The sequence below is a fragment of the Tinamus guttatus genome, unplaced genomic scaffold (genome assembly GCF_059628265.1).
Source record: "Tinamus guttatus ecotype Peru unplaced genomic scaffold, ASM5962826v1 Tinamus_guttatus_pri_ptg001430l, whole genome shotgun sequence".
NCBI classification, from domain to species: domain Eukaryota; kingdom Metazoa; phylum Chordata; class Aves; order Tinamiformes; family Tinamidae; genus Tinamus; species Tinamus guttatus.
Genome location: NW_028289964.1, coordinates 19,899 through 47,593, shown reverse-complemented (window position 1 = coordinate 47,593; position 27,695 = coordinate 19,899). Strand labels below are relative to the sequence as shown.

At 35.7% G+C, this 27,695-nt stretch overlaps 1 protein-coding gene across 1 annotated transcript; it reads left to right on the top strand.

The window, feature by feature from the left end:
* Positions 1–2,206: 2,206 nt before the first annotated feature.
* LOC148590337 (tensin-3-like) lies at positions 2,207–27,695 on the top strand. The gene is made up of 11 exons (XM_088539153.1): positions 2,207–2,374; positions 6,595–6,645; positions 7,938–8,060; positions 10,260–10,324; positions 14,126–14,209; positions 17,979–18,091; positions 19,188–19,248; positions 19,384–19,456; positions 23,628–23,757; positions 24,697–24,762; positions 27,583–27,695. Exons 1-11 carry the CDS (start codon positions 2,207–2,209, stop codon positions 27,693–27,695), a joined length of 1,047 nt encoding a protein of 348 aa, XP_088395279.1.

Sequence of the window (27,695 nt, the reverse complement as noted above, 5' to 3'; positions counted from 1 at the left end):
TGTACAATGTACAAGGTGATCTTGACCTTATGAATAAGGTTAAGTTTGTCTGTACAGTGTGCCATATGAAGACAATGGAAAGTTTCACCTGCTGAATCAAAGTATTTGTTTTAAAAGTGTTTTGTTGGTCTGCTGATTTTGGGATCTCTCCAGAAATTTCTAGTTTGTCAAAAAATGTACCCACAATGACAGACTAAAGAGTGTTGCAGCTATTGAGATCATGCAATAAAATTTATATCCACGCCAGACTTTAGAAGTACAAGGGTCCTTTTAAATTCTATACATATATTTGTGCATAAAATATATATTTTAAAGAAACATAAGGTTTAAACTACATTGTATTCAGAGAGATCATATTCTACCAGCTATTGAATTGTTGAAGTTGGCAGGAACTTCCATATAGAGATATTGTATGAAGATAGAGATTTATGCTAGTGGTTTGCACTGTTCATTTTATATGCTATGAGTACATTCAATAAATTATCATTTGATCACTTTTTTTCTTTCTTAGCAGAGGAAGTCCGAAGTGACTGCAGATGCAGCATAAATGGAGAATTAATAGTAAAATGTTGAAAATATGGTAGAGATAATCTGGATAATCTAGGGCCAAATGCATAGAAGAGGTACATCTTATGGCATCAGGTGTGATGGCTTAAAATTTGTCACAACAGTTTCTCACCAGAAATTTTGGGAAGAGACATGTGTGCGCCTTAGCTTTTCCCAGCTTTTCATATAGTGTCCTTGTGTGCAACAGCCTAAGACCGATTCCATTCTATCATGAGTTACTCAGTTTGGGAATATTTGTCATGGGCAAATCTTAAATAGATAGGGTTTGTCAGAGTTCTAGCCATTATCCTTTCTTTCTGTTAACTTTCCCATGTGTTTTTCTGTACAGGACAGGACCGTGAACAGAAAACCTTTCTATAATGGAGTTGCTGATGCATGATATTAAAGTGTTCCTCTGAGTGCTGTACTCCGCTGATGTCTCTCTTTCTCTCCGTTGCATCCATTGGATGTCTTCTCTCATCTGGTCTTTCTTTGGTGATAGTGAATCCATTGGTGTTCTCTATCAAGAATTAAGCATAGCCTGGAAGACCTGGACATTATACTATCTTATCCCATTGGTATATTATGGAATATGGTATATTATGGAATATAGTATGCTATGGAACACAAAGCTGTATAATGCAAACTTTGGTGATTGACCATCTTAAATACGAAGAACAGTTAGGAGAACAAAATTATTAAAATACATTTAATTTTACTTCCAAGGTGAATTAAAAGTTGGAAGCTCTCTAGTGAGTACAGACATGGAGAAATAGTTGAAAATAACATTTCTGAAGAGTATTACATAGTTAGAATTCCAGCCCCAGTCATTACACTTTTCTAGATTATGATATTTTAAACTTTGATGATATTTTAATAAAAAGGAGGAATGGGGAAAGGCAGAAAGGAAACTATTGGATTGATCAATCTGCTGTTGTTTCTTTCAGAATTCCAGCATTTTTTCAAAAAGCTCAACTTTCGGGTGTGATAAAGTAGCACAGTAAGTACTTGCTAAATATTTTGTTTAGTAGCATCACATAACATAATGCTATGGTGCTTTTAAGTTTTTTTTTTTTTTCCAAGATCAGTCTTGTGCAAGACATGTCATGTTTTGCAAAGATCCTTTTACAATACCTGTCTGAGAAAACAAGCAGGCGTATTTGCAGAGCTTGCACTTAACTTTATGATTCTGTTCATAGGTGTTTGTTGCTATTTGAGGAGGAGGTTTGGATTTGCCTCAATCCTGCTCATGACAGATTTCAGCATGGTGTATATCTGCAATGTTTTAGAAGTTACTGGTGACTCTACCAGATTATAAAGCATTTGGAAGCTCTACAAAAGAATCAGTTCATGCCACCATGTGTATCTATTTTTTGCCCCGGTTTTGTCAAAATTGCTTATATTCATTTTATGTTTTTCTACATTACTGCTGTGGTTTTGAAGAACTCCAATCCTTGCCTAACTTCCTTTGCTTACCACACTGAGTAATTCAAGCTTTATAGGCATTTCATAAATTTCAATTTTAAAGAAAATAGGCGAGCTGCAATGCTGACTGATTGCGGTGTTTGAGTCCAAACTACAATTACTTACCACTAAGATGCTATGTTTTATTCTCTGCTGCTCTGCTCTGAACAGCCATGTCTAATTTCTTCACAGAAGCATGGACTTTGATCACATTATGGAGGAAGGCTATGAACTTGACCTCACATACATCACAGAGCGGATCATTGCTGTATCCTTCCCTGCTAGCTGTTCTGAAGAAACGTACCTGCACAACCTGCAAGATGTAACCCGAATGCTCAAATCCAAACATGGGGATAACTACTTGGTACGGCAAGATTGTTTGTTTCTTCTGCATCCTCTTCCTTCCTGGATGACTTGTAGGTTCATGTATACCATTATAAATCAGACATCAGTCATCATTAGACATCAGACGTCATCTCGTTTCTTTGTGGTCCATGGTTACAGCTTTTCATGGAAGAGCAATATTTTCAGTAATGTTTAATGCCATTAGACAAGTACAGGTATTAAAAGCACTTTCCTGGTGGTGGCACTGCAGTCTCCAATTTGGTAGTGCTGGAAGTCAAATGCTGTAGATTACTTTTAAGAACTGTTTTCACTGAGAAAAATATACTCTTAAAAGTTCTAGATGCCCCACAGTGGAATACGTTCTTTTCCTTTTTTTTTTTTTTTTCCCTAACAGTCAGTCACATCTAGATTCTCAGCTGGGTATCTGATGGTCTCTCACCATCATGCCCTGTCTGCTGTTGTTTTGAAACTGTACCTAAAGGCAGGGCTACTATTTGTTTAGTCCAGCTCTTTCTCATTAAATTGATTTAGATACATTTTTCCTGCTATGTATTTTTCTATAGAAAATTAAGTCATGAGCAAATTTCTGAGCTTCATGCATAGTATATATTTTTATGATGACCCATTTGAGACGCTTATTTTTAATGCTGTTTTCTGCCTAATACATTGAAATCCTATGACTTGCTCTTTAAATGGGAATTTAAACCAAAGCCAATATTTTATTTATTTACCTTCTGCTCTTAAGTGCATTTTTAGGCAACATGTGTAAACTATTCAAGTCAAATCTACATCTTTAGGAGCTGAAACATGATTCATATTAGAAATTAATTTCTGGAATGACTGTAAATAAACAATGAAAATACATCCTTTGCTCATAGAGATGTTATAAATGCATTATACATCCTAAATGCACTTTTACATGAATTTGCTGTTTTGTATCTAGTTATTCTCCCTATTGATTTATGCACATGTTAAAAAATTGTCACTACAGTCCATAGCAAGGACATAGAAGAGAAATGAAAAATCTAAAGGATTAGGTTACCACATTGTTGCCTGTTTTGGTCACAACAGATTGCAAAGAGAATGAATAAAAATTTTAAAAACACAAATATTTCATTTGCTGTAATAATAGGGAATTTCACAGTTTAAGACCAGCATCATTTGCAGTGAAATGGAAATCTCTCCATATCTTAAGCTAATCTTTTCTCTGTTTTGTTGTCCTAAGAAAGAAAAAAAATACTTTTTAAATTAAAGAGTTAAGTTCTCAGAAGAAATCAGACTTTAACAGTGAAAATTTTCAAAACTGAATTTTTATACCATCTGTGTAGCTTTTTTTTGTGTGTTGTGTTTTTTGTTTATGGCCTTGGTCAGCAGAGGGGCATCATGCTGTGTTGAAAAACAGAACCCAGTGTTGTGTTTTATTTATTTATTTATTTATTTATTTATTAGCTTTATTTTTGCCCAGGGTGATCCAGTTGATGTGTACATATTCATGCAGAGTTGTAAAAGAATTAACTAAAGAACTAAAGTTAACTTGTATGTCAGAAACAGCAAAATTGTTTTTATCGTTTTATGTGTTAACATGAATTGGACAGAGACAAAGAAAAACGGATAGGGATGAAGTATTCCCTATCCTAGCATTGTTAAAAAAAAAAGATCTCTAAAGCGGCCAACAAATACATTGATGTATTTCCTTTCATGCAATGTATTTTCATTGAGAAATCCTTTCTGCAATAAGCCCAAACTCTTCAAAGTGAGGCCAATTAAAGGATAAAATGAATCATCCTTTTATTCACTACTTATTAAAATCCTGTGTCAGGTACATAGCAATGCATATTTTATTGCAGGGAAAGATTCATAGGCTTGACTCCAAATGTGCTGTTTTTCACAGGTACTTTGAAAATGCACATAGTACAAAAATCCTTCAAAGAGAACAATGAGAAAGATTCAATTTGCATAAATAAATTCACCATTACGGTAAAGCTGGTAGTGCTTTGGACAATTTCAGTAGTGTATGTGTCCTGTAATACTGACTAAAAAGCCTGCTGTGCATTACACTTGTAGGCAAGTCAGTAGTGCTCTGTTGTTCCAATATTCTGAGCTCTTAAAAGAAAAAAAATATCTGCTTATTGGTTTGACAAATCTGATTGTGCTCATTTCTTGAAACTCCTTGGTGTTTGAAATATATGAATGTGTATGATTTTGTTTCCCCACTGTTTCAAAGAGGTGTTTATAATTTATGGCAATCAAAGCCATAAATTAAGCAATTTTAGCACAAGTGTGTTTGTTTTTGGGTAATGTAACTTTGCTGTGCTTCTGGTCATTTGAATAAGAAGCAAGCCAAAAGGTCTCAATCTTCAGTGCCTTCATAAAGATCTGCTGGCCTTCACCAGCTAAAAGGTTTCTTATTTTTGTTCTAAGGTCTTAGCAGTGTGAGAGAATTAGTATTAGCTCCCTTTAAAAGCTTCTTTCCAGGTCAGGATTGACTCATGTATGGGAGGGGGCAGGGGTGTCTTCCTTTCTGCTGTGTACAAGAAGAAGGGTATAGAATTTCATCTTTACTTTTTTAAATGAGATCCTAAAATTTAGGACAAAATGACTACGTTTTGTAAAATTAAAAGCTAAGCTTGTCTTTCCAAACAGACAGACCTTGGGTATACCAAGTAGCATTTAAAAAGGATGCAATTAATCTTCCACCTATATCTATTTATAGTGTTTGCTTCTGTTCAAAGACTTCTGTGACCTCTTGTTTTGTTTACTTAAGTGAAATATTGCTTCCTCTTGCTTCTGCCTCCATTCTGAGCAGTGAGAACTTGTAGAGTGTCCCAGTCTGATCTTTGCTACTGTGTGACTTGACAGAGACATGGCATCTGATCCAGATGAGAAATATCTACCATGACCAGCGCCATATTACACAACAGTTTTAAATTGATCTTAAATTTACAAGAAAATGAATAAAGAATGGAAGTTCTTGCCAAATTGCCATAGTTCTTTTTCTGCGGAAAATTTCTCTTACACACATTTTTGTTTTTAATCAAATATTAAGAATTCTGTATAAGGAACACAGCTTTCCACTAAATTGCTAGAGCGTATAGTATATTAAAGCTGATAGAAAAATAAGTTTTTTGTAGTTGTTTATATAGAAGACCCTCCCCACTACAAACTGGCCTGGAAGGCAGTACATATATATATATTTTTTGGTTGTGATTTATCTCGTCAGTGGTGTTGTGTTTAAAATGCAAAAAGAATATTGGAATGAAGACCTAATCTTGTAAGGATGCTTTAAGCTTTCTTCGTATGTTTTGCCTTCCACAAAAGTGGTGTATGGCCTTTATGACCATGTGTATTTCCAGACACTTATGCACTTTAAAATGCAAGCTGTTTTCTTTGTTAATTTTCATTTTTTTTTCTGTCTCTGGGTGATTTTTTTTAATTCAAAAAAATGTCATTTTTTCCTGCAGATAGTTCAATAGTTTCTTGCTTTTGCTGTGTGCATCAGGTGATGGCCCATTAAAATGCTTCAAATGACCACCTCAGTGAGCAGCAGGCTTAGAGCAGCAGAGGCAAATTATTTTTTTCTTTGGCCTGTTCAGCTCTTGGCTTCTTTACTGAGCTTCTTCACTGAGCTGCTGAGAGTGCTGGCTACTTGCAGATAGGATGGGGCTCATTAGAATAGAGTCTGCAAGTTTTTCCATAGTTAATAATTAAGTACACCTTGAACTTCTTTCTCATTTATATTTATTGACTTTTTATCCCATTCTGACAGCATAGTGCAGCTTCTAAAATGGTAATGGTCATCATCTGTGTTAGCTCTGAGTGATGTAAAAGAGCAACATTTTCTTTCCAGGCAATCAAATTCAAATACAGAGGATGTTGCCCTCACAAGTGTGTGTATTTATTTTTCTTGCATAGTACAATGATTCAGCATGTTGTCCAGGTCCCTCAGTATACCTTTGACTAAAATAAAAAATGGGAAAAAAAAACAGATTGTTTTTCCTCACAGTAAGATGCAATCTCTAATGTCATCTTGTAATTATTGAGCTTATTGTAAGGACCATCTAAAATACATTTGCTCATGTTACATGACTTTTAATATTAATTTGGTTCAGTAAAACAGCACCCTGAAACCCTACCACTGTCACGTCTAATCATCATGTGTTTCAAATACAGTGGTTCACTGCATAAATTGTGAAGGCTCAATGGTTGATTTTTTTTTTGTCTTTCTTTCTTTCTGAACAGGTGTTAAACCTTTCTGAAAAGAGATATGACCTTGCCAAGCTTAACCCAAAGGTATTGGTTCTCTTCCATGGCATACCTCTCTTGCTAGTGTTAATTAGCAGCTTAAATGGCCTAGTAAGCCCTGAAGGTATGCAAGCCTTGATGTACGGAGTAAGATAAGAACTTTTGGAAGGCATCTCTTCTAGTTTTTTGTTTTGTTTTTGTTGTTTTTGGTTTTTTGTGTGTAGTGTTTTGTTTTTTTCCCCAAATTCTGCTTTGTGCCTGTTAAAGCCATGCCATACAAAGCTGTTTTTTTCTACAACTTCACACACTGGACCAGAAAGAAAGTCTACTGAGACTGCTGAAAATATTTCTCTTGAATGAAGTCAGTTTTATTCTGAGCATACATTCTTTGTGCACCTGTGGGATATTAAGGATCGTATATTGCAACATACAGTCTGATGGCTGAAACTACTTAACTCAGTTCAAATATAAGCTTCATTTTTGCATTAACCTTTCAAAGCTGCTTCTCTACACAATAGAGATTTAATTAAGAGAACTAGTTGTTGATGTCTTTTGTCTTTAGTTCTTCCTCAAGGTTTTCCTCTCACTTATGTTTGTTCTAAAAATGAAATGCAGATAATCTTCATCAATCATTATAAGGCCAGAGTAGCACAGATGTGTATTTATAGCAATAGCTTAAGAGATGCACGATGCCCGAGGAAAAAATTAATATGACATGTTGTTAATAATAACTTTGACCTGTAGGCTATTTGCTTTCATATTTTATTGATCACAGGGGATTTAAATAATTCCTTGTTACTGTTTTTGGTAGCGTTAAGTATTGTTATTGTTAAGTCGACATATAACAGCAGGTTGAGCAAACAGTATTATAAGGCGACCAATTGTGAATAGAAGCTATGAACAAAATTTTAGATGCCAAATTCATTGTATATGAAGGAAAAAAAACCCACGGAATAATTAAACACCATCACAAAACTGGACCAGCTCAGCCAAAGCTTTTGCTGTATTTTTAACTTTTTAAATCCTTTTTGAAATTACCTGAATCTAATTTAAAAAATCAATCAGAAATCAAGATTTTTAGAAATTTTATGAGACAAATCAGTGTACTTTTTTTGAAGAGATTACTAGTCAATATGGAGAATAAAAAAAGCTGTCCAATACCTTCTACACACACCATCAGAAGACCTGCAAAGATATTTTGCTTACATCATGCCATTAGAAAGTAATATAACTGTGACATGGTTCTCTTCAGTTAGAAGTAAGAAAACTCTTCACCATTGTAATGTTTGAATATGTAGTACTAAATGATGTGTCTTGTGAATGTTATCTGTTCTTTGCAGATTCTGGATGTGGGCTGGCCTGACCTTCATGCTCCACCTCTCGATAAGGTGTGCACCATCTGCAAAGCTATGGAGTCTTGGCTCAGTGGCGATCCCCAACATGTGGTGGTGATCCACTGCAGAGTAAGTGAGCTTATATAATCATTGCCCATCAGTTTTAATTCCTGTTCAAAAAGTTTGCCTTTTGTTCTTCCTCATATTAAAAAAAAAAATCTGTTTTTAATATTGGAAACTGTGTGGCAAATCCTCCGTATGTATAGCGTTAGCTTTAAAGGGATTATATGATGCCTGAGGAAATTATTAATAGTACAATTAACATTGACCCACAGGCAATGTTCTTGAATGTTTTATTGATCAGAAGGGGTTCAAGTCATTCATTGTTACTGATTTTGGTAGTGCTAAATGTTGTTACTCTTAAGTAGATGTAATAACAGCAGGTTGAACAAACAGTATTATAAAGGCTTAAATCCACTGACCTCACATACCTATGTTATCTACACCTCTTTATGATAACTAAGGTTCTCGCTTGTGCTCTGGGCATAGTGTGCAGTGACGTTAGTTCACTTCCTTCAAAGGCAGTGCTACTTCTGTGAGCATATTTAGAGGCCTGAGATTTTCCAGTCTAACAGCAAACTCCTTAGAAGCCTTTCATGTTGTGACATTCACTGATCTTGTTGCTGTATAAGGGAGCAACATCTCACAGGCTTTACTTCAGTCAGCTGAGTCCTCCTCACAGGTAAAGGTAAATGTCTGGACTGCTTTCAGTAGGCAAAAGTGGATGTTTGGACAATTCCTGGCACAACTGAATAACTTTTTCTGGACCTTGTTTTACTGGCCATATTGGAAAATGTGGCCCAGAATGTAAATTATATAGCACAGTGATTGCACGGACTAATAGGTAATTCCTTTGGACTGCAATATGATTGCAGTCAGTAGATACATAGCCTCTGGGCTTGGGCAGGTTCTGACTGCCTGGGTAATTGTCCTGCTCTACAGTAGTGCTGTTATTATTGTGCAATATTTTGTCTTGTTAGTAATAAATAATATTATTTGAATTGAGCTGGCAGCTGTGCTGGGGTAACACATGAGGCAAATCCATCTTTGCATCACTGGCAGATTTTATTTTAAACTAACTGAGGCTGGTATGAGACACAAATCTTCTTTTAAATTCAAGTTGAATAGTCCTCTGTAGTTCATAGCTTGCAGGCAGAATGCCATGATTGTATGAAACACCATTGATTTCTTATTAGCTGCAGGACTGCAGCCAGGTAAACAGCCCTTACATGGTGACACAATACCAGGAAAATCCATGAAAGAAAGAGCATAGTGCAGGGAACGTAATGCTTCTTTAGTTATAACTTCACATGTATATATATACATATATACATATATATATATATATACATATATGCATGTTATTTGGCACTTTACATACAAAGTGGTAATGTACAATTAGTTCCTTTTGGTAATGATCTAAAAGTTTCCAAGCAGGAGGATCAATGTAGCTATGTTAGCTGAAAGTCTGAAAGCATCTTGAAGCCATTGAAGATTACCACTCTTTTTTTACTGAATTTATGTTATCTAAACTATTAAATAAGATTTTGAAACTTTTTTTTTGAAAAATGCCATAGAAAACAAAAAGCAATAGTTGGTTTAAATCTCAGGTGTTGGAGGAAGGAAGGTTTTAAAAAAAAAAGTCGGAAATCACATGCTTTCCAAAATTTCTATTTAGTAGCACATCATGCCAGAAATGGCAATATTGTCAAGACTTGTCTTGAATGATGATCTCTGGAAAGAGTACTACTAAATTAAAATAGCTGATAGAATGTTCCTGCTACTGTTCAAGATATTTTTTCTTTTAATTTATATCTTTGTTTTCATATGAAAAGATGCCAAGCATTTCAGTGTTCTATTAAGAAATAATTAAGAAGTGAAGGACAACAAAGCTATAGATTCATAGATTTAAATTAAATATTATAAAGTTTTAAACTTACTGAATCTTAAGTTCAAAAGAATAAGAAACATAATAAGAATAATAAAATGGCGAGTCATATGTATGATTTATTGTGTTTACTTGACACTGCTCCTGAATATGAGTTGGGAAGTCATGAGCTGAGTGATGTTTTGAAACATATGCAAGGAATTCAAGCTCTGATGTTAAAGATTTAAGATTCAGTATGACGTAGGAAAGTTGTTTCTTCATTTGATCTTTTAAAACATTTCTTCCTCTGGGTTTGAGACTTCTCGATGTAGAGTAGAAGGATTAATGCAAATTATGTGCAGTATAGCTGAAATGAGTTGTTTCTTTTTTTTCTAATACAGGGAGGAAAAGGAAGGATAGGCGTAGTCATATCATCATATATGCACTTCACCAATGTTTCTGCAAGGTAAGGTGAATAATGGAAAAAGGAAGTGTATATTGTTTGTTTTTACAATCAGAGAGCAGAATGTCAGAAAAAAAAAAAAAGATGTTTCTTAAATGCAGTGTTGTTCAGTTACACACTTAAGTTTGCCAGCTTGCTTCAAAACTCTTAATTAACCATATATTAAAACAGACTTTTCTCATGATCCTGCTTCAAACAGGAGATTGGACTACCTGACATCCTAATGTACCTTCTAACCTGGGATATTCTATGGTTCTGTGGGAAAATTCTCCAAAGGGTTGTTCTACATGTGCAAGAAGCCTTTATTTATATCCTGATTCTATCTTTATACTATCAAAAGTATCCGATTCTATAACTTATGTCTCTCTCAATAAGAAATATTTCTAAACTCCTTGAGGAACACAGTTGTTAGAACTAATTAGTTAGAACACATTAGTTAGAACTAATATTGAATAGGGGATTCCCCAGGCATTGGTCCTAATGAGGATGCCATTTAAGACATTATCTGGGCTTAATTTTACAGAAGCAAGTCTTCCAATTGTTCAAGCAGGACTCTGTTTTTTGTAGTTGTTACTGCTGATTCTTTTAGAATACTGAAATCATGAAGTGATAATTGACAATATGTGTCATTAAAAGTGAAACTTGATAAATGCTGTTAAAAGGGTGGAACTTTTCTGCAATCAGCAGTAAATGAAATCTTGATGCTGACAGCAAATTTCTCATGGACTTCAGTGAAACCAGGCCCTCAAAAAACTGTTTACTCTGATGAAACCTTACAGATAAATGTAGACTAAGTTGCGTTATACAAGCGAATAATATTGAAAAAATAAAGTAATAAATGTACGTTTATTAAATTTATGAATTTATGTTTACAAAGGAAGAATTGTAGCAATCATTGTCACCATTTTATGGTAATATTTTATTGAGAATAATTATGAACAAAAGATCTGTTAATTGAGGATACTGCAGTACTGTGTTGTGATCTGTGTCACAGTATTGTATCGAACTTGAAAGGTGGCACCTTGCTGTAAACAGGTATTAATAATGTCATAACAGAATAACCTCTGATACAATGATGTAGTGCCTCGTGTTGAAAGATGCCACCTTTAATTCAAGATATATTCAGGATTCCTCCAAGCAAGTGATGAGAGTAGAAACCATAATCTAAATTTGTAGTTAGCTGATAACTCTATCGAAATCTTAACTTTCCTGTTTGTTGATGGGGTCTGAGGGAAGAACATCATTTGAGTAGAGTTATAGATGAAGGCTTTTCAAAATATGCAACAAGAACACGGAAGCAGGAGCTATTGCCACCACTGCTGCTGCGGATGATAGCTGCCTTGCTAGAAACAATGCTCTGAGACAAGGATTCAAGGATCCTGTGCACCTACAAAGTTCCTACTTGCCCTCCAGTGTCCGGGCTTCAAAACACAGCCTGATGATGTAAAGGCTCCATGTGCATCAATGGTGTGTGAGGTTTCTTAAAGTTTATTTTTATGAATTTGATAATAGCAGCTGCTATTGGTGATAGTTTAGTGTTAAATAGTAAAACGTAATGTATTTCAAATGTGGAGAAAATATTGTAATTATTTCTATTATTTTTTTTTAACGTACATGTACAAGGAAACCTGGGGAAAAAAATCTTTGTAGCTACAGGTAACGAGTATGATTGTTCTTCCTTTGGGTTCTATGTTACAAATACTTGATTTTCTCATTTAGGAAAGACTAATGCGCAGCCAAAATTAACTAGGGCAAACTAGGCTTTTTGTAATAGTTGTTAAATTTTGTTCTAACAAGTCAAGAACCGAAAATCTTTGGTCAAGGCAGTTAAAGAGTGGGATGGTTTAAGCCTGGGTGAAAGTGTGGGTGAAGATATGTGAAGCAACGCATTGAGATCATGTCATACCAGTTAATAAGAATTTGAAATGCTATAGGATAGTAGTTTTTTATCCTACAGCATGTTATTCTTTAGCACCTGTATAATACACACACAGTAAAAAATGTGTGCGCCTATATACACATAAAATTTTTAGGTAGAAGACAGGAAGAACATAATTAAACTTTCAGGAATCATGTGAAGAAATGATACATCAGTTGCCAGTTGAGAGACCTAGAAAGGGCAGATTTCTCCAACTAGGTCATTTTGGATATTACTGTCTGAAGTAGAATTTCAACTATTTTAAGCAGTGTTTACAAAGCAATGGAAAAAATAAGGGCAATCTTTTACTGAAGTGTAAAATGTTCTGCCTTATTGCTCTTTTATTTTTTAATATTTTAGACTTAGAGTAGTGATTTTGTATGTGTCTTGTATGTGTGCATTTGTAAAATGAAGTGTCTTATTTATTCCGCAGCATTTCATGCTACATATGTAGCACAGCAGTTACTCATTTTGTGCTGGTACCATCATTATTGACATTGTACTACCACACTGCATACAACTACATATGTATTTATGTATATACATGAGGATCTGACATTTTGTGGGCCGTGGGCCTGCATGTACAGGGTGCTTGGACTAGAAGATCTCTAGAGGTCCCTTCCAACCTTAATGATTCTATGGTTCTATGGTATGTGAAAGAATATGCTATACATAATAATGTTTGTCATTTTGCAGTAAAATGTACATCTCTCAAATATTGCAGAAATTCCTCACCAAGAGAATACCGAGGAAATGATGCTGTCTTTTACAGCAGATGGATTGTTACACAAATGTAAAGATAGGAGAAACTGGATTTTGGGGAGAAAGCTGTCCTAATCACATGCTGTGTAATCTTTAACCTCCATGAAGAAAAAGCATATTTTCACAGTATGATCCAACATCAAGTCAAGATAATCAATCTTGTGACTGATTTTTGGAAAGGATATAAATTGTGTTTTTAGTCTGATCTGTGTATGCATTTTTTTTTAATTGCAACTCCTGTAGGTGAAAATAGAGAGTCTAGTTATTTTGGAACTTCTGTTTGGTTTATGTCATGATGCTGATTAATATCAACTACATCCATTAATAAACGCTTTTTTCAATACAATGTAAATACAACTGAGTCAGCATGGTGTAATACTTGGAATGTATAATCATGAGCATTCTTACAGTTTTTTGTTTTGTTTTTTCCCCTATACCCTCTTGCCATCCTCCACACACATACAGAAGAACCGCATTAGACACATTCCCATTCTGAGACTATTTTGCTGAATAGATTGTTCCTTAAGAGTTCATGGTTGCCAGATGCAAAGCATTTTTTTTCAAAGATTGATAATTTTATTTTTAAACATTCTCTCCCTTAGTGGCTCAAGGCATAAGAAATGAAGATTGGGTAAACTGCTTGTCTGCTTAAATGATCCAGTTCCTTGCACCCTCTGCACCTCATATAATGTACTACAACCACAGCTAAGAGACAGCTTTCATCTCCATAATGTTGCTGCTTCTTGTTTAAAGGAGAGTAAATTTGCGTTTCACAGAGAAAACTCCCCAAATGACATGTGAAGGAAATGATGGCAAGCCTAAGTTGCTTTGACTTTGCTAAAATTTATTACATTGCAACAATTATAACATACTCATGTTGGGAATGTACAATCCAAATAACTGAGTATGAGAGTATGTGCTTTGCCAAAGGAAGGAAACTACCTTAAGGCATGGAATGAGAAGATGTCAGTGGAAAAAAAACATTCCTGTCGGACCTGCGCTGAGGTTGCTAGTGCCTTTTTTTTTCCCTAGTATTTGTTGGCATATTTCAAGCTGTAACCTGCTGAATTTCCAAGATAACCCCAAGCTGGAATAACATGATATCTGTGTCTCTGTTTTGACAGTGCTGATCAGGCTCTAGACAGATTTGCTATGAAGAAATTCTTTGATGATAAAGTTTCGACTTTAATGCAGCCATCCCAGAAAAGGTATTCAATTACTTCTAATTCATACCAAGAAATAAGAAATGTGGGTTATCTTTTCCCCCGTTCCTTACCTTTTCCTCTGCTGTATGAAGGCTGTTTCCTGCAGATCCTCCAGTGATTCCTGAACTCTCAGCACTTTATCTTATATTAACCTTCCTTGATTGATGAGATCTCTGCTTCAGTTCCTGCACGTAGCCCAGTATAGATAAGACCTTTTGCACCACCTTCCTATCTGCATGCATTCTTACTGCATTTTTTTCTAGGAAAAGGAGATGTCACAATCCATTCCTTAATTGCTTTAAGATAATAAACTGATTTTTATGTATCATAAATGTTGTGTATGGAATGCATGTTGATTAGTGTGCAATAAAGATCTTATTATCACTTGTTTGGAGGATCTGCAGATTATGCAGTCACCCCATGTTCATGCTAGTAAATATTTGTCAGAGTGTGTATGATGTATCTTGTCTGTCTGGATGTCTTACCTTTTTAGACTGTCTGTGTGAATGAGGTTGAGTTGTGAGTTAAAGCAAGTGGTTTGGAAGTGAATAGATCTAGGGCTGACTATTTAAGTGACTCTGACATGAGGCAATGAAGTAACAAAAGAGGGGAGCAGGTTTTTGATATCTGTCAGACAACTATTTGATATAGCTCAATCTTGTAGAAACAGAAAATATCCATTGCGTTTTATTTAGTATTACAAATTGCTTTTGATTTTAATCAGCATGTATACATTAGTTTTTTAAAAGATATTTAAAGGATAAGGCTTTGCTAATAATCAAACTAGAAAAAATGTGTGGCAATAATGTGCAATATAGCGTTTGGTTCTGTTCATGCCTAAATAAGAAAAGCTTTCCCATTGCCTCTTGAACCCATTTGGTGACCTGTACAGCTGTTTTTCACATGAGAAATAATAGCACAGCATCCCACTAGGCTTTAAATAAACTTCTCATAAATAGAACTTCACCAACCTCATTCTTCTTTCAGTTTTATGCCTGCATATTTGCCCTTTGTATTTTAATAAAACCGGGTGTGAGTGTGATGCCTACCAGATAGAGAGGCATGAACTGTGGGAGCAAAAGGAGAGAGATGGTCTTAATGTTCCTATGCAGAAGCTTTATACATTATTCTGATTTTAAATGAGCGTCCCTGTAGCCAGCACATTTCCATGGAGAAGACAAGGAAGGATTCTCAATGCATCATCTGTGACTGGTGCCTTGCTGCATTTTTTAAGGACACATTGGTAGGAAGCTTGTATAGCTTCTATAGGTGAACTGTATGTAAGCCCTAGAGCTAGAGATAAATTAGATGTAAAGGGTGCTTTGGTATCCTCCTCCAGGAGACTGTGTCACTGAACGAGGGGTGGTGGGGGTGAGTGATACAATGCACTTCACTCGTGGGTAAGAGATAGGAATAGGTTTTATTGGTAATGACAATGGTTTCACGAGATTCTATGGCAAGGCCACTTATTAGTTATTGCATGGAGGTTCAAGATACACACAGAATTATCAAGGACACCCTCCCGTTGGGTCACGAGGTTCAGATTGGACCCCCTTGCTTTCCTAACTCCTTCTGAGAGGAGTCTGGGTGCAGCTGGATCCAGTCCTAGTTGCAGACCTGGTCAACAGTTTATGTCTAAAGGATTTGTGCAGTTACAAAGTAAGGTTTACAAACTCAAAAAAGAGAAAGACGCGCTATAGTCACTTACCACGAACCTGTAGTGGGAAGGATCTCTTAACCTCGAGGAGAATCCTTGAGAGGTGTCCCTGCTCAAGGGGAGATCCTGGCGTGCAGCCCACTGCCATGCAAGGAGAGCTCAGTGGGCTCTTGGGCTGTCCCCGTATTTATAGGATAAAATGATTGACTGATAGTCATTCTTTCAATTTCAGAAATGACTGTTGGCTGGTGCACTCACAGTTAGCCTTATCTCCCCATCAGGATAGGGCCATCAGGAGTATTATTGATGGTTAATGTCTGGGTGGGGGAAGAAATCAGGGAGGCAACTACCAGGATCAGATAATGTGGTAGTTAACACCTGAACAGGGCTATGTGTGAGAAGTCAGGATGAGCTGGGGAAGGAGCATATCCGTCACAGACTGGCTTAGTTCCCGTAGGTTCTCCCACAGGGACTTCTATTCATTTTCTGATGGACGAAGTTAGCATCTTTTTTCAGCAGTGCTGAACTTCAGCTGACCATCTTCCAGGCATATCCATGTGTATGTGCTTGGGATGCTTTCTTTCCTTAAGAATAATAGAATAGTCACACCTCTGTTAAAATCTAGTTGATGCTTAAGTAGGCATAATTTAGGTGAATCTGCGTGTAAATTTTCTCCTTAAAATTTTAGTTGTGGTCATCATATACATCACTCCTGAAAATATAAATTAACTTTTTGACCTCACAGCTAGTGAGATGCTGCAAGGAGAGCCACGTCATCTTCAGATGTGTTCTTCAGCAGACTTCAGAACTCCTGCTTTGAATCTATCCTGGAAATACTTAGTATTCTCAGATATTACAGTTGAAGGTTTTCCTGAAAAAAAAGTGCAGATATGGAGCCTTCATATATAAAATTTTTCTATAAATCATTTTAATTCAACACACCTCTCAGAATTTAGCCAATTGCCTATAAGCATTTTAAGTGCACTGTTTGGAGAAATAAGGTTCAAGAATGCAGATGAATTTTTGAAATAATTAAAAACAGATGGGAGAAGCTGTGCAGACTGGGCAATTGCTAATGTGGTGTTTTACCTACAGTGTTTGCGGGTTTCAGGTATAACAATTTTTAAACTGATACTTTTACTATTCTTTTACTATTCTCAGAAGATTGAAGGGAGAAAAAAAAAGAGAAAAGCTGACTTAAGAGATTTTAAAATAAACATTTCAGAAAAAAATAAATCCCCTCAAAACCGCTACAAGCCCCATTCTGGGATAACAGAGCTGTTGTGGCTGGGCATCTTTAATGGTGGTGTTAGCTGGAGTGAGCAGTAAGGAGTAGGTTAGTGAGATGGCATGTAAAGGGGGAGAGCTTGAGGGTGATTTTTTTTTTTTTTGTACTGTACATTCCTGAAAGTGAAGTTAAATAAAGGTTATGTCATGGGCATGGAAAAAAAATGGACTCAAAACCGGTAGAAAAATAGAGGCTGATTTCACTTGTTTTTTTTTTTTTTTGAGTGGTAAGAGAGCTTTTTTTTTTTTTTTTTCCTTAAACACACATCAGTGTTGTTCACTTGCATGTACTTGCTTGTGGGTTTATGATTAAAGCAGTTACTAAAGAACAGCAATACAAAGATTTTCACATTGCTCTGCAGATCACTTTGCAGTGTAAGGATGTTATTTGCAGCCAGTGCCTTTTCTGCTAGGATTTCTGAGAAGGGCACTTGTTATTTTTGTTTTTATGAAGTGTGCTTCACGCTAAATGGCATGGGGCCTGTTTCATGCTATTGTGAAAGCCAGCTCAGACTTTCAGTTGTAATTGGAAATGTATATTGAGCTGAACTGGCTTTCCTAGCTAAGTGAATTACCTTTTCTGTTTAGAATAGCATTGTTAATAAGTACAATAAAGACCTCTGCAATAGTAATGTAGTAGTCATGGTAAAGAAGTGTGTGCCTTCATGCTATTTTATGACAGCTATTCTTTTTGGAGTTGCATGTAATGATAAAATTCTAGTCATGATCCATGAAATATGGCTAGAAATATTCATTTGCAAAGACTCTGTTTCCCTCATACAATTGCATTTCTGTTTTTATTTAACTTGGGCAAATTTGTGTTTTTAGATATGTGCAATTTCTAAGTGGCCTTTTATCTGGATCTATGAAAATGAGTACAACCCCTGTTTTCCTGCACTATGTTATCCTTCATGGCATTCCGAGCTTTGATGTTGGAGGAGGTAAGTTACCTATTTTTTCATATTAAAGCATAGGCTCAAAATATTGTTTCATTTTGGAGCTTTCCATAAATTGTGCCTGAATCAGAAGTCAGAGTTAGTGCTCCTTTATATAAGTCCAGCTATTCCCAGTAAAAGAACTGTAGGAAATGCAATAACATTACAACATGACCATGAAGGCTATGAAAGAGAAAGTGGAAGAAAATTTTCCTCCTTTCTTATCATCTGAAGAGATGGTGCTAGAGCAGTCTGCCTTGCTTCTGTTCTTCCGTCAGTTCCTGGAAAAGACTTGAGAACTTGCTTATGTTTCCAAAGCAATTGTCTTCATGTTCACATCTTCTCCTTCCTTTTCTGAGATTTTATTTTTTCATTTAGTCTCTTCAGATAAAGTGGCCATCTAAGGTGGCCTACTGTAGTCAGTGACTTTAAAATTAAAGTTCTAATCCAAGATGATGTACTGAAGCTTACTGCATGGTGAAGTAGCACAGCGCCTTCCCTTTCTCACCAAGAGTTAATATATGTCTTTTGAAATGTCCTCTATCTGAGTCTATTGCTTAAGCTGCATTATTTTTAAATAACTACTTTAATAAAGACAAAACGTTCTTTACTGTAGTCAGGGATTTAAGGTGGATTCTAGTTTTGAAGTAAAATTGGGAAAAAAAAATTTCTTCTAATTTTAGAAAATGTATTTTATTTTATTTTACTTTATTATTTTATTTATTTTTAAGCCGTTCTCTTTCTTCCCTTGTTCATTTTGTTTTCCTGTAGAGGAATGGGAAGAAAAAAAGCCATTTTATAAGGAGCAAAGTGCTCCCACTTTTGTTTTCTTACGATATCCTTTAAAATGCATCCCTTCTCCAATGCAGAACTAATCTAGAGTGCAGGGAAAACTTAATTTTACAAAACATTATCAAAAACTATTCTGAGGGGAAATACATCTGCCAAAGTGTATTTTCTTTGGAAAGATTTTTGACAGTCAACATTGTCCCACTTGTGTGCCACTTTGCTTGATCTGGATGTACACAAAATTTCCTACTTGTAATATTAAGAAAAAGGAAAATAATTACAAAAATAATTTGTTCTCTTAACTTCTTTTCAGTTTGTCGGCCTTTTCTGAAGTTATACCAGGCTATGCAACCAGTTTATACATCTGGAATATAGTAAGTCTTAGCCATTACCTTTATGACCGAATCCAATTTTTAATTCTCACTATTGCAAAATTGCTGAATCTATTTTTGTTTGTTTCTTTAAACCATATATTTTATTTTTCTTTTCTCTTCTCTCTTGTTAAGTAGCCTAGGGCCAGAAAATCAAAGCCGCATATCCATTGCTATAGAGCCAGCCCAGCTATTGAAGGGAGACATTATGGTAAGTTAACTATATGAAATATAGACTCTATTCTGTTTTGCATTCTTGTAAAAATAAATCAATTTGTTAGTATGCGGACATACTAACAAATAGGTTATTAAATGAATTTAATTTCCTATCTGGTTTTACTATGAATCAAAATTACCCTCAAACTATAGGGCCCGAACAATTGCAAACTGCATTCCCATTTCATGGCATCACCAAATGCAGTTATGCCTGTATTGCTGTTTTGTTTATTAAAATGGCTTTGGGAGGTTTTCTAACTCAACACTGAAATACTCTGTGACTTGACCGACAAGATTAACAATCAAAAAACTATATGGTGTTAAACTATGTTAATCTATAAAATGGTATCAGATGAAAGCTTCCTGATTCTACTGGCACCTAAAATATCCAGAAAGCACAGGTACTACATAGCTTGTGTAATTTGCACCATTATCATTTTAAATCTCTTTGCTTTCTTATATTTATAATTTACAGTTATGCAAGGAAGAAGAAAGATAGTTGCCATGTCTTTTGATTGGTTAAACCAAGAAGATAGAAGTACAAGTAGAATGAATGGGGGAGATATTATCAGTAAGAGTATTCCTGTGTATATTGCTGGGAGATTTCAGAATGCTTTTTTATTTATTTCTCGATTCAGGAATGCTGAATCTTAGTAAGAGAGTCCTTGGTATCAGACTTTTTTTCTTTTCTCATTTACCTTTTTCTTTTCTTATTTACCTCTCATTTTCTTGTTCACGTACTGCACCGTTTCCTCCCCTCACAATTCAGTTTAGTACTTTAGTACTTTGTTCTTCTTTCTTCCTTTTTTTTTTTTTCCTTTCACTGAAAAATGGAGAAAGTATAATGTTTCTAAACAGCATGCTATAGATTTTCTGGTATACTTAAGAGGTTTGGAGGAGTTTCAGATTTGAGAAGATTATTACTTAGCAGAGTAGTTGATGATGCCTAAGCAAATTGAGTAGATTACAGAAGAAATCAGTCTGAGACAAACTTGGTGGCTATCAAATTTAAAAGAAAAAAAAAAGTTGCACATAACTTGATTAATGCTTTCCATCCATAGCATTTTAAAAGAAGCCAAATCCATTGGTCTTATACTATTACTGTAGGCAACATCTTATTCAATACAACAGTATTTCCTAAAGAAAAACTTCAGTTATGATTTTTTTTTTAAGCTATGGTAGACTAAGTCATCAGTGGTTTCAGGAAAAACAAAATTTTGTTGTCCCCACTCTTCCGACTCCATAGGGTTGAACAGCATGAACTACAAGGATTTGTAATCCTTGACTGTTGTCCTTGTTTCCACACTCTTTTTCTACAATTATGTCTCTAAAGAAATTTTGGAGAGAACCAGATATGTGTTATTTACCCTTTCAACACTATTTGCTTGACTTGGGCTTATAGAAGTCCTTACAACAATGTAAATAGTGATGCAGCGCAGCCAAAGCTGTTGAAAAGCTGCATTGACGCCTGTAAATATATATAGGTATTCCCTAGCATTCCCCCCAGCAGTACAATTCCAGTGGCTTGTATTACTCTTGAATATAGTGTTAGTATTCAAAGTTAAATGTACGGTCAGTTAAAAAGCTTCTTAAGTACCGTGAGTGAGAAAAGGTATTTTCAGTGTCTTAGGTCTAGATGTACAGTGCGTGGTTGTATCACAATCACAGTACTATATAAAGAAGCACTTCTGAGTTAAAATTCTTAAAAGCTATTACATTGAATTAGAAAGTAGAAAGAAGCACTCTGTAGCTACATAATTTACTAAGCTAACCAGAATGGCGCATTTTTATAAATATTCTGTAAAATACAGTATGTTTTTGGCAAATCCTGCATCTGTTCAAAGCCAAAAGTCTTACAAGCTGGAGGATACAATGTGTTTTACAGTTATTTAGCCCTCTGTATCTTCAGTACTCCCATGCTGACCCCCATATAAAAACAATAAAGCTCTTTAAACAATTAGAATAAATAAGAAAGAAAAAAGATACCACTTTAACATAAAATTGTGAAGGAAGTTACATGATCTTAAAGAAGGTGTTTCGTCTCTTAAAACTTGTTTTTGCTCACAGAATGTAATTGAATAGGATGCTAACAGATATTTGAGATCAGATTATGAATTTTGGATAAGGTTATCTCATTAAGGGCTAGCATATGCCATTTTTCTGTCCCTTTTTCACTTCTGGCCAAACTTGCAGTCATTCCTTAGGCAAATATCCATCCTCCTTTCCATAAAACTTCTGGTTATATTGAATAATGGGGGGTTATTTATTCTTGAACTAAAACTTTACTCTTTAACTCAAGCATACTGATTAATTTTCCTGCCTTATATTTTTTCCAGAATTGAACCTTTATTTAGCTAAGTGGCTAGTGTTGTGCATATGCACTTTTTTTTTTTCCAGTAGGAAAACAAATTATTGTCTGTCTGAGTAATACTTGGATTGAATTCAGACTCTCTTCTTGAGCTTTGGCATTTGATACAACATGTTTATCTTTTGAGACTTTTACTTTGTAAAGCCCCGATTTAAGAAGAACAATCCAGCTGATAAAGTATAACAGAAATATATGTAGCAGGGACTGTTAGCTTGCATATATATGTTTAGTTTGTGTCATGCTGGGATTCTATACTTGATCAATTTTTCATTCTGGTGTTTTTTGGTGTAGATCAGAAGCGATGATACATAGATCAGATGATAGGAGATCAGTGTAAATGAAGGCAAAAATCAAGTCCTTTATGCTCACTTAATTCTCCATTTTTTCAAAGATGTCTTAGTTGAATTGGGCTGTGAATGACCATCCCTCAATTAATGCTATAAAGGCTAGTTAATATGGACTGGTTTTGAAACAGACTTGAACTGTTCAGATGAAATTCACAGTTGAAAGTGACCTTATCTGGGCCTTTTGCATTGCTCCTCCTTTTCCTCTCCCATTTTCCAGGTAGTTTTTGGAAAAGTCATTTCTCAAGTGGGTGACTCATCTCATTCATGAGAGGCAGAAGGAGGAGCAAAGTTTAAGTTCTTTTGTGGAATGGCCCCATGAGCTGCTGTTGAAGAGACAAATACCTACAGCAATATGAATAATACAAAAAGAATGCACTATCAAGTCAAATTAAGTCTTTGCAGACTGTTATCTCTGCAGACTGTTATCTCTAGTTTTCATCTTCAGATGCTTCAGATTGGAAAGGTGAGGGGTGGGATGGGCCTTGCAGTTCATGCAAGGCACCTGACAGCTAAAGTCAGGAATGGCTTTGACAGTTGAGTTTTGATGATTGATATCCTCATCTTTACTGCCCCATGCATCTGGTGTAAGGGCTGAGGTAGATCACAAGTTGGCCTGTGTGCCAAGTGTGCCATCAGCACCGATGCACTTTGAGAATTTAAGGCATATGACTTAGGTCCTATGACTTAAGATTACCAAGTTTTTTATATATTGCTGAGTTGAGTGAATGTTGAGTGGTCATGTATTCCACTGGACAACTCAAAGAATTGTTAAGTGAAAAGTCTGTAAGTCTAGTCTAAAGAAAAGTGAGGTTAAAGAAATATTTGTGTTATGGTCACAATTAGCCACTGAAATTCATACTAGATGTTATTTTTTTTATATATATTTCTGTCTTGTTCTATGCAAGGTGGTAAAACTAGCACCAACTTCCCTCCATAATATACAGAAAATCACATTAGTGCTAGTAGAGGAATTTTAAAAAATGTCCTAAAATTGATGTAATCATCTTGGAAGTTTTCTGAGAAGGCTGGTCTGCATATGCTTCAGTTATTTTGAAATGAATGTTTTGTTGAATGAAATGTTAGTGTTTTGTTGGTTTGATGCCATGAAAAAGTAGTGATTTGTGTTCCAAAATTTTAATGGCACATGCTATGATTCTGAATCATCATCTGGTCGGTGACCAGATAGCAGCTAGTGGTGGTGATGATGAAAGTAGTAATTATTATTTTTACACATCCAAAACTCAATCTTGCTTTGAGCCTGTATAATTTTAAAAGGATTGAGCAACCCATGTTACAACAGCAGTAGTGTCTGCTCTAAATTGCACTGTGGTTAGCTTGTTCAGACAGTAATCCAGACAACATGCACACTGCTTTGTGCTGATTTTTAGAAATTGCTAATTGACATGATTTCCCTTTCTTTAAGTTATTTTATTTCATTTTAATTTTTTTAGCTAAAATGTTACCACAAAAAAAATCGGTCAGCTGCTCGGGATGTGGTTTTTCGTCTTCAGTTTCACACCGGAGCTGTTCAAGGACATGGCCTAGTGTTTGGCAAAAAGGACTTAGATAATGCCAACAAAGGTACTTGCCTTCTATTGCATGTCAGTGTGAATGGCGTGGATGCATGTGTCTGTGCATGGATGGGGTTTTTGCATTCAGCACCAGTATGAGTAAGGACTTTTCTATATACATTTATTTTTGACTTCTCTCATCTTTAGGAGAAGGGAGACTACTATATGCTAGTTATTTCATAACACCTCAGCATAGCTAAACCCCTAAAGATCTTTGTATGCATTCAAAATACACAAAATACATCAGATATCCCTACATAACCTTTACCTCAACTTCTGATATTTGTTAAAACAGCAAACATATCTTTAAAATGTTGACTCTTAGTTACTACTGGAAGAAAGAAGATGAGCTAAGAGCATTCTTTTTTGAATGATGGAAACAGCGACAAAGTTGAATACTAAGTTTGTCTGCATATGCAACCCTTTTAATTGTTTCAGAATTGATGTGAAAAATGTAGGCAAAGTTTTCAGATATGTTTGAAAATCTGTATTGTACTAATCCGTACTTTCCACAGAATTTCTTTTTTTTTAATATTTATATATAAGATTGTATCTTAACATACGTTACTAACAAACTAATAGCAAATATATTTTTGTGAAATATGTGCCTATACAAAGATTTTTTTGGTCAAATATTGTAATTTAGCTAATATAGTGAACACTTATAGTTTACTTCCAGGTATGTCTTCCCCTGTTGTTCCAGGGACAACAATGTCTGTTGAGAGGGACCTATTTTTCTTCTTGTTTTTTGACTGCTTTTGGAAATAAACAAAAAATCAGCTTACACTTATGTGGCCTTTTTTGGGAATGTAACTGTTTTAGAAGTAAACTGCTCAATTTGAAGTAAAAAGTGTGATAAAAGTACATGCATTAATAACAATAGAAAATCCTGACTTCTGAGTGCCTTGTAAGTATTTCTGTAGGAAATAATATTATCCTTTGTTTTCAGATGACCGTTTTCCTGATTATGGGAAGGTAGAACTAGTGTTTTCAGAAACTCCTGAGAAAATTCAAGGTGAGTATACAGTAGAGTCTAATGAAGTGTTCATTAACATTTACATTAGCCTAAGAGTGATAAACCTTCTTAAAAATATACCAGAATGATGACTGACCACCATTATAGACCACTTCTCTATCTGTAGAAAACACAGTATGTTATAAGTAGCTTGCTTAAGTGCGAATGACAGCAGTGGTCCCTCCTGTAACATTTTGCTGGCTGTTGTCATGAGCGATCAAGTTTGATAAGTAGTGAAGTTGAGCTGTTTTCAGTTTAATGTAAAGAGAAGCAATTCTAATTTATTCTGGAGATGTTTCTGCTCTGGATTGTTTTATAGCGTATATCCTGTATACCTCCAGAATATATCTTATTTTAATATAACTCAGGTCATAGACAATTACTGACTACAACAAGGACTTAAATTGCGCTTTATATTGAAGTTCAATTCTGTAAGAGTTTTGTTTTTATTTATTCTGTTACAAAAAAGGTATAGGTTCTGCCTGAGACTGAATGAAAAACAAATGTTCTGAACAGCCTCTCTTATGCGAAATCTTATTAAGTGTCCTGAGAACTGCATATATTATTCTTCAGTCTTTTTCACAAGTTTGATCACTAAGAGACTTGTAGTAGCAGCCAGTAAGGAACTGACTTCTGTCCATCTGAGCACAAGATTTCACTTAGCTTGTTGGAAAGCCATATAAGAAAAAATCTTAGAAATGAATTTCACTGACTTGATCTAAACGTTTCCTGAATGGTGAATCCCATATTATGCTTGAAGAGAGGCCAGCTGACATGTCTGAAAAAGGATCAAAATTCGTTCAAGTGAGTTCAATTTGTTCCTGGATGGAAAATCAATTTTGTGTTTTTAGCAAGCTCTAAGTAGCTTGAAAATAAGGTTCTCATCAGTTAGAAATTTAGAAATTAGTACTCAATTTCTATCTAAGCAGTTAGCAGGCTGGGAAGAAGAATCTACCATGTAATATTTATTTACAATTTCTACAGAATTATATACTAGCATAATTCAGGTTAGGGTAGACTGCAGGGAGTCTCAGTCAGGTCCGGAAAACCTCAAGGAGAGACAGTGCAACATCACTGGGCAGCCTTTTCCACTGACTGTCCTTGCTGGGAAAGTCATCTGATTCTATTGTCCAAAGCTCTTTTGATTCATTCTCTTCCTCATTCTCCCACCTTTCGCCCCAGGAAACAGCCCGGCCCTATCTCCTTGAAAACTTGCCCCCATCCATTGTGGGGGGCTGCTGTTGGGCACCGCCTTCTCAGGCTGAACGAGTCTCAGTCCCTTGGCATCTCCTACCGGGAGAAGTGCTCCATCGCTGACCTTCTTTGTGGCCCTATGCTGAACTAGCTCAGTTTTTTAATGCCTTTTGTGTATTGCATAGCCCCAAAATGGTGTTCTAGAAAATAACCTACTGGACTTGTAAGAAAGGCTATCCTCACCAGGAAGATTAAGCACCTAAATAATTAGGTAACAAACTTCCTAAATGTACTTTGTGAGAAATATGATCAAACAGACTCTTACACAGTGGCTTTTTTCTACCTGCACAGAAAGGTTTGGGGCCGTGGTATTCTTGCCCTTCCCATTTTAACTATCTATCTGTGTTTTGAAAGGACACTGATCATGGCACATGCACCACAGCAGTGCAGTAAAAAAGCATAGCACTGCTCTTCTTTAGACCAGTTTACAGGAACACCTACTTCTCAAGATACAGGTGAAGAATTGGTAGCTATTTCTTGTTTTGGATTTTTCTTTTTAAACTACCTGTTCTAGATGAAGGAACAGAGGGAGAAAGCTGGTTTGATCCGTCCTGTGCATCTGTATCAAATCAGTGCCAAAGCCAAGTCCAAGGTCATGAGTTCTTGATGTTCATACTTTGCTTTTGAATCACTGGACCACACCTAAATTCCTCATGGTATGCTTTAAGAACTGAATGTTATTTTCTGCCTTCTTAAGGGCAGAAAAAATGTGTGTTGCTGCTCTAAATTTCGGGTATGTTTGGCAGAGTGTACTTTGATGCAGGCAAACACACAGGCAAGTAGTCTGATCTCGAGCTCCTTTGGAAGGTTAGAGAATGGATGAAACAATGCAGCTGGCACATAGAAATGGAGTGGCTCTTTAGTGAAATGCTTCTGTAACAAAACCTTATCTTATCATCCCTTTATTACCATCCTAATACCAATATTTGTGGTTTCATTCTGCAAAGTTGCTTGATTTATTGTGCCTAGCTGAAGAGCTGGGGGGATTATCTTTGTGATTCAGGTTCAGAGCACAGCATCATCAACACGCTCGTGATAAAATCCTTTGCTGGTTCCTACTATAATGACATGTAAATTAAGATTTTGTAGTTTCTTTTTGTTGTTGCAGCTTGGAGCGGGTCAGGAATGCCAGACATCAACTTCATAGAAGCTGGAACTGACTTCGTTTATTAGCTTTTCATGCAGTACATTTATATGATTCTTAACAATTAGTGATGTAATTACACAGGCTCCTAATTGGTAGACAATGATCTAACTCAGACCCTTACAGCCCCCCTTACTTGTTTAGCTCATCCTTTTAGTTCAACAGCTCTTTTATTCCCTCTGACCTTGGTCTACTTTCTTATCTCCTAGTTAGCACTCCCTTCGTTCTTTCACTGAAACCTGAAGGCTGGAATTGAGCAGGCCTGCTGGGCAGCCATGTACACGGCTCTCTAGCCATCCCTCTACATTTTGTAACCTTTTTCTACTAGTGGTAGAACATGGTATTACAGTGGGGACTGTAAATATGTGTGTAGGTCATTACAAATATGACTCTCTTTTGTCTCAAACACGTTACTTTTCCAGGAGGTTATCACCTTCAGAATGACCATGGAGTGATAGTTGATTATAATACTACAGATCCACTGATACGCTGGGACTCCTATGAAAATATGGGCCCTGATGGGGAAGGTGAGTAA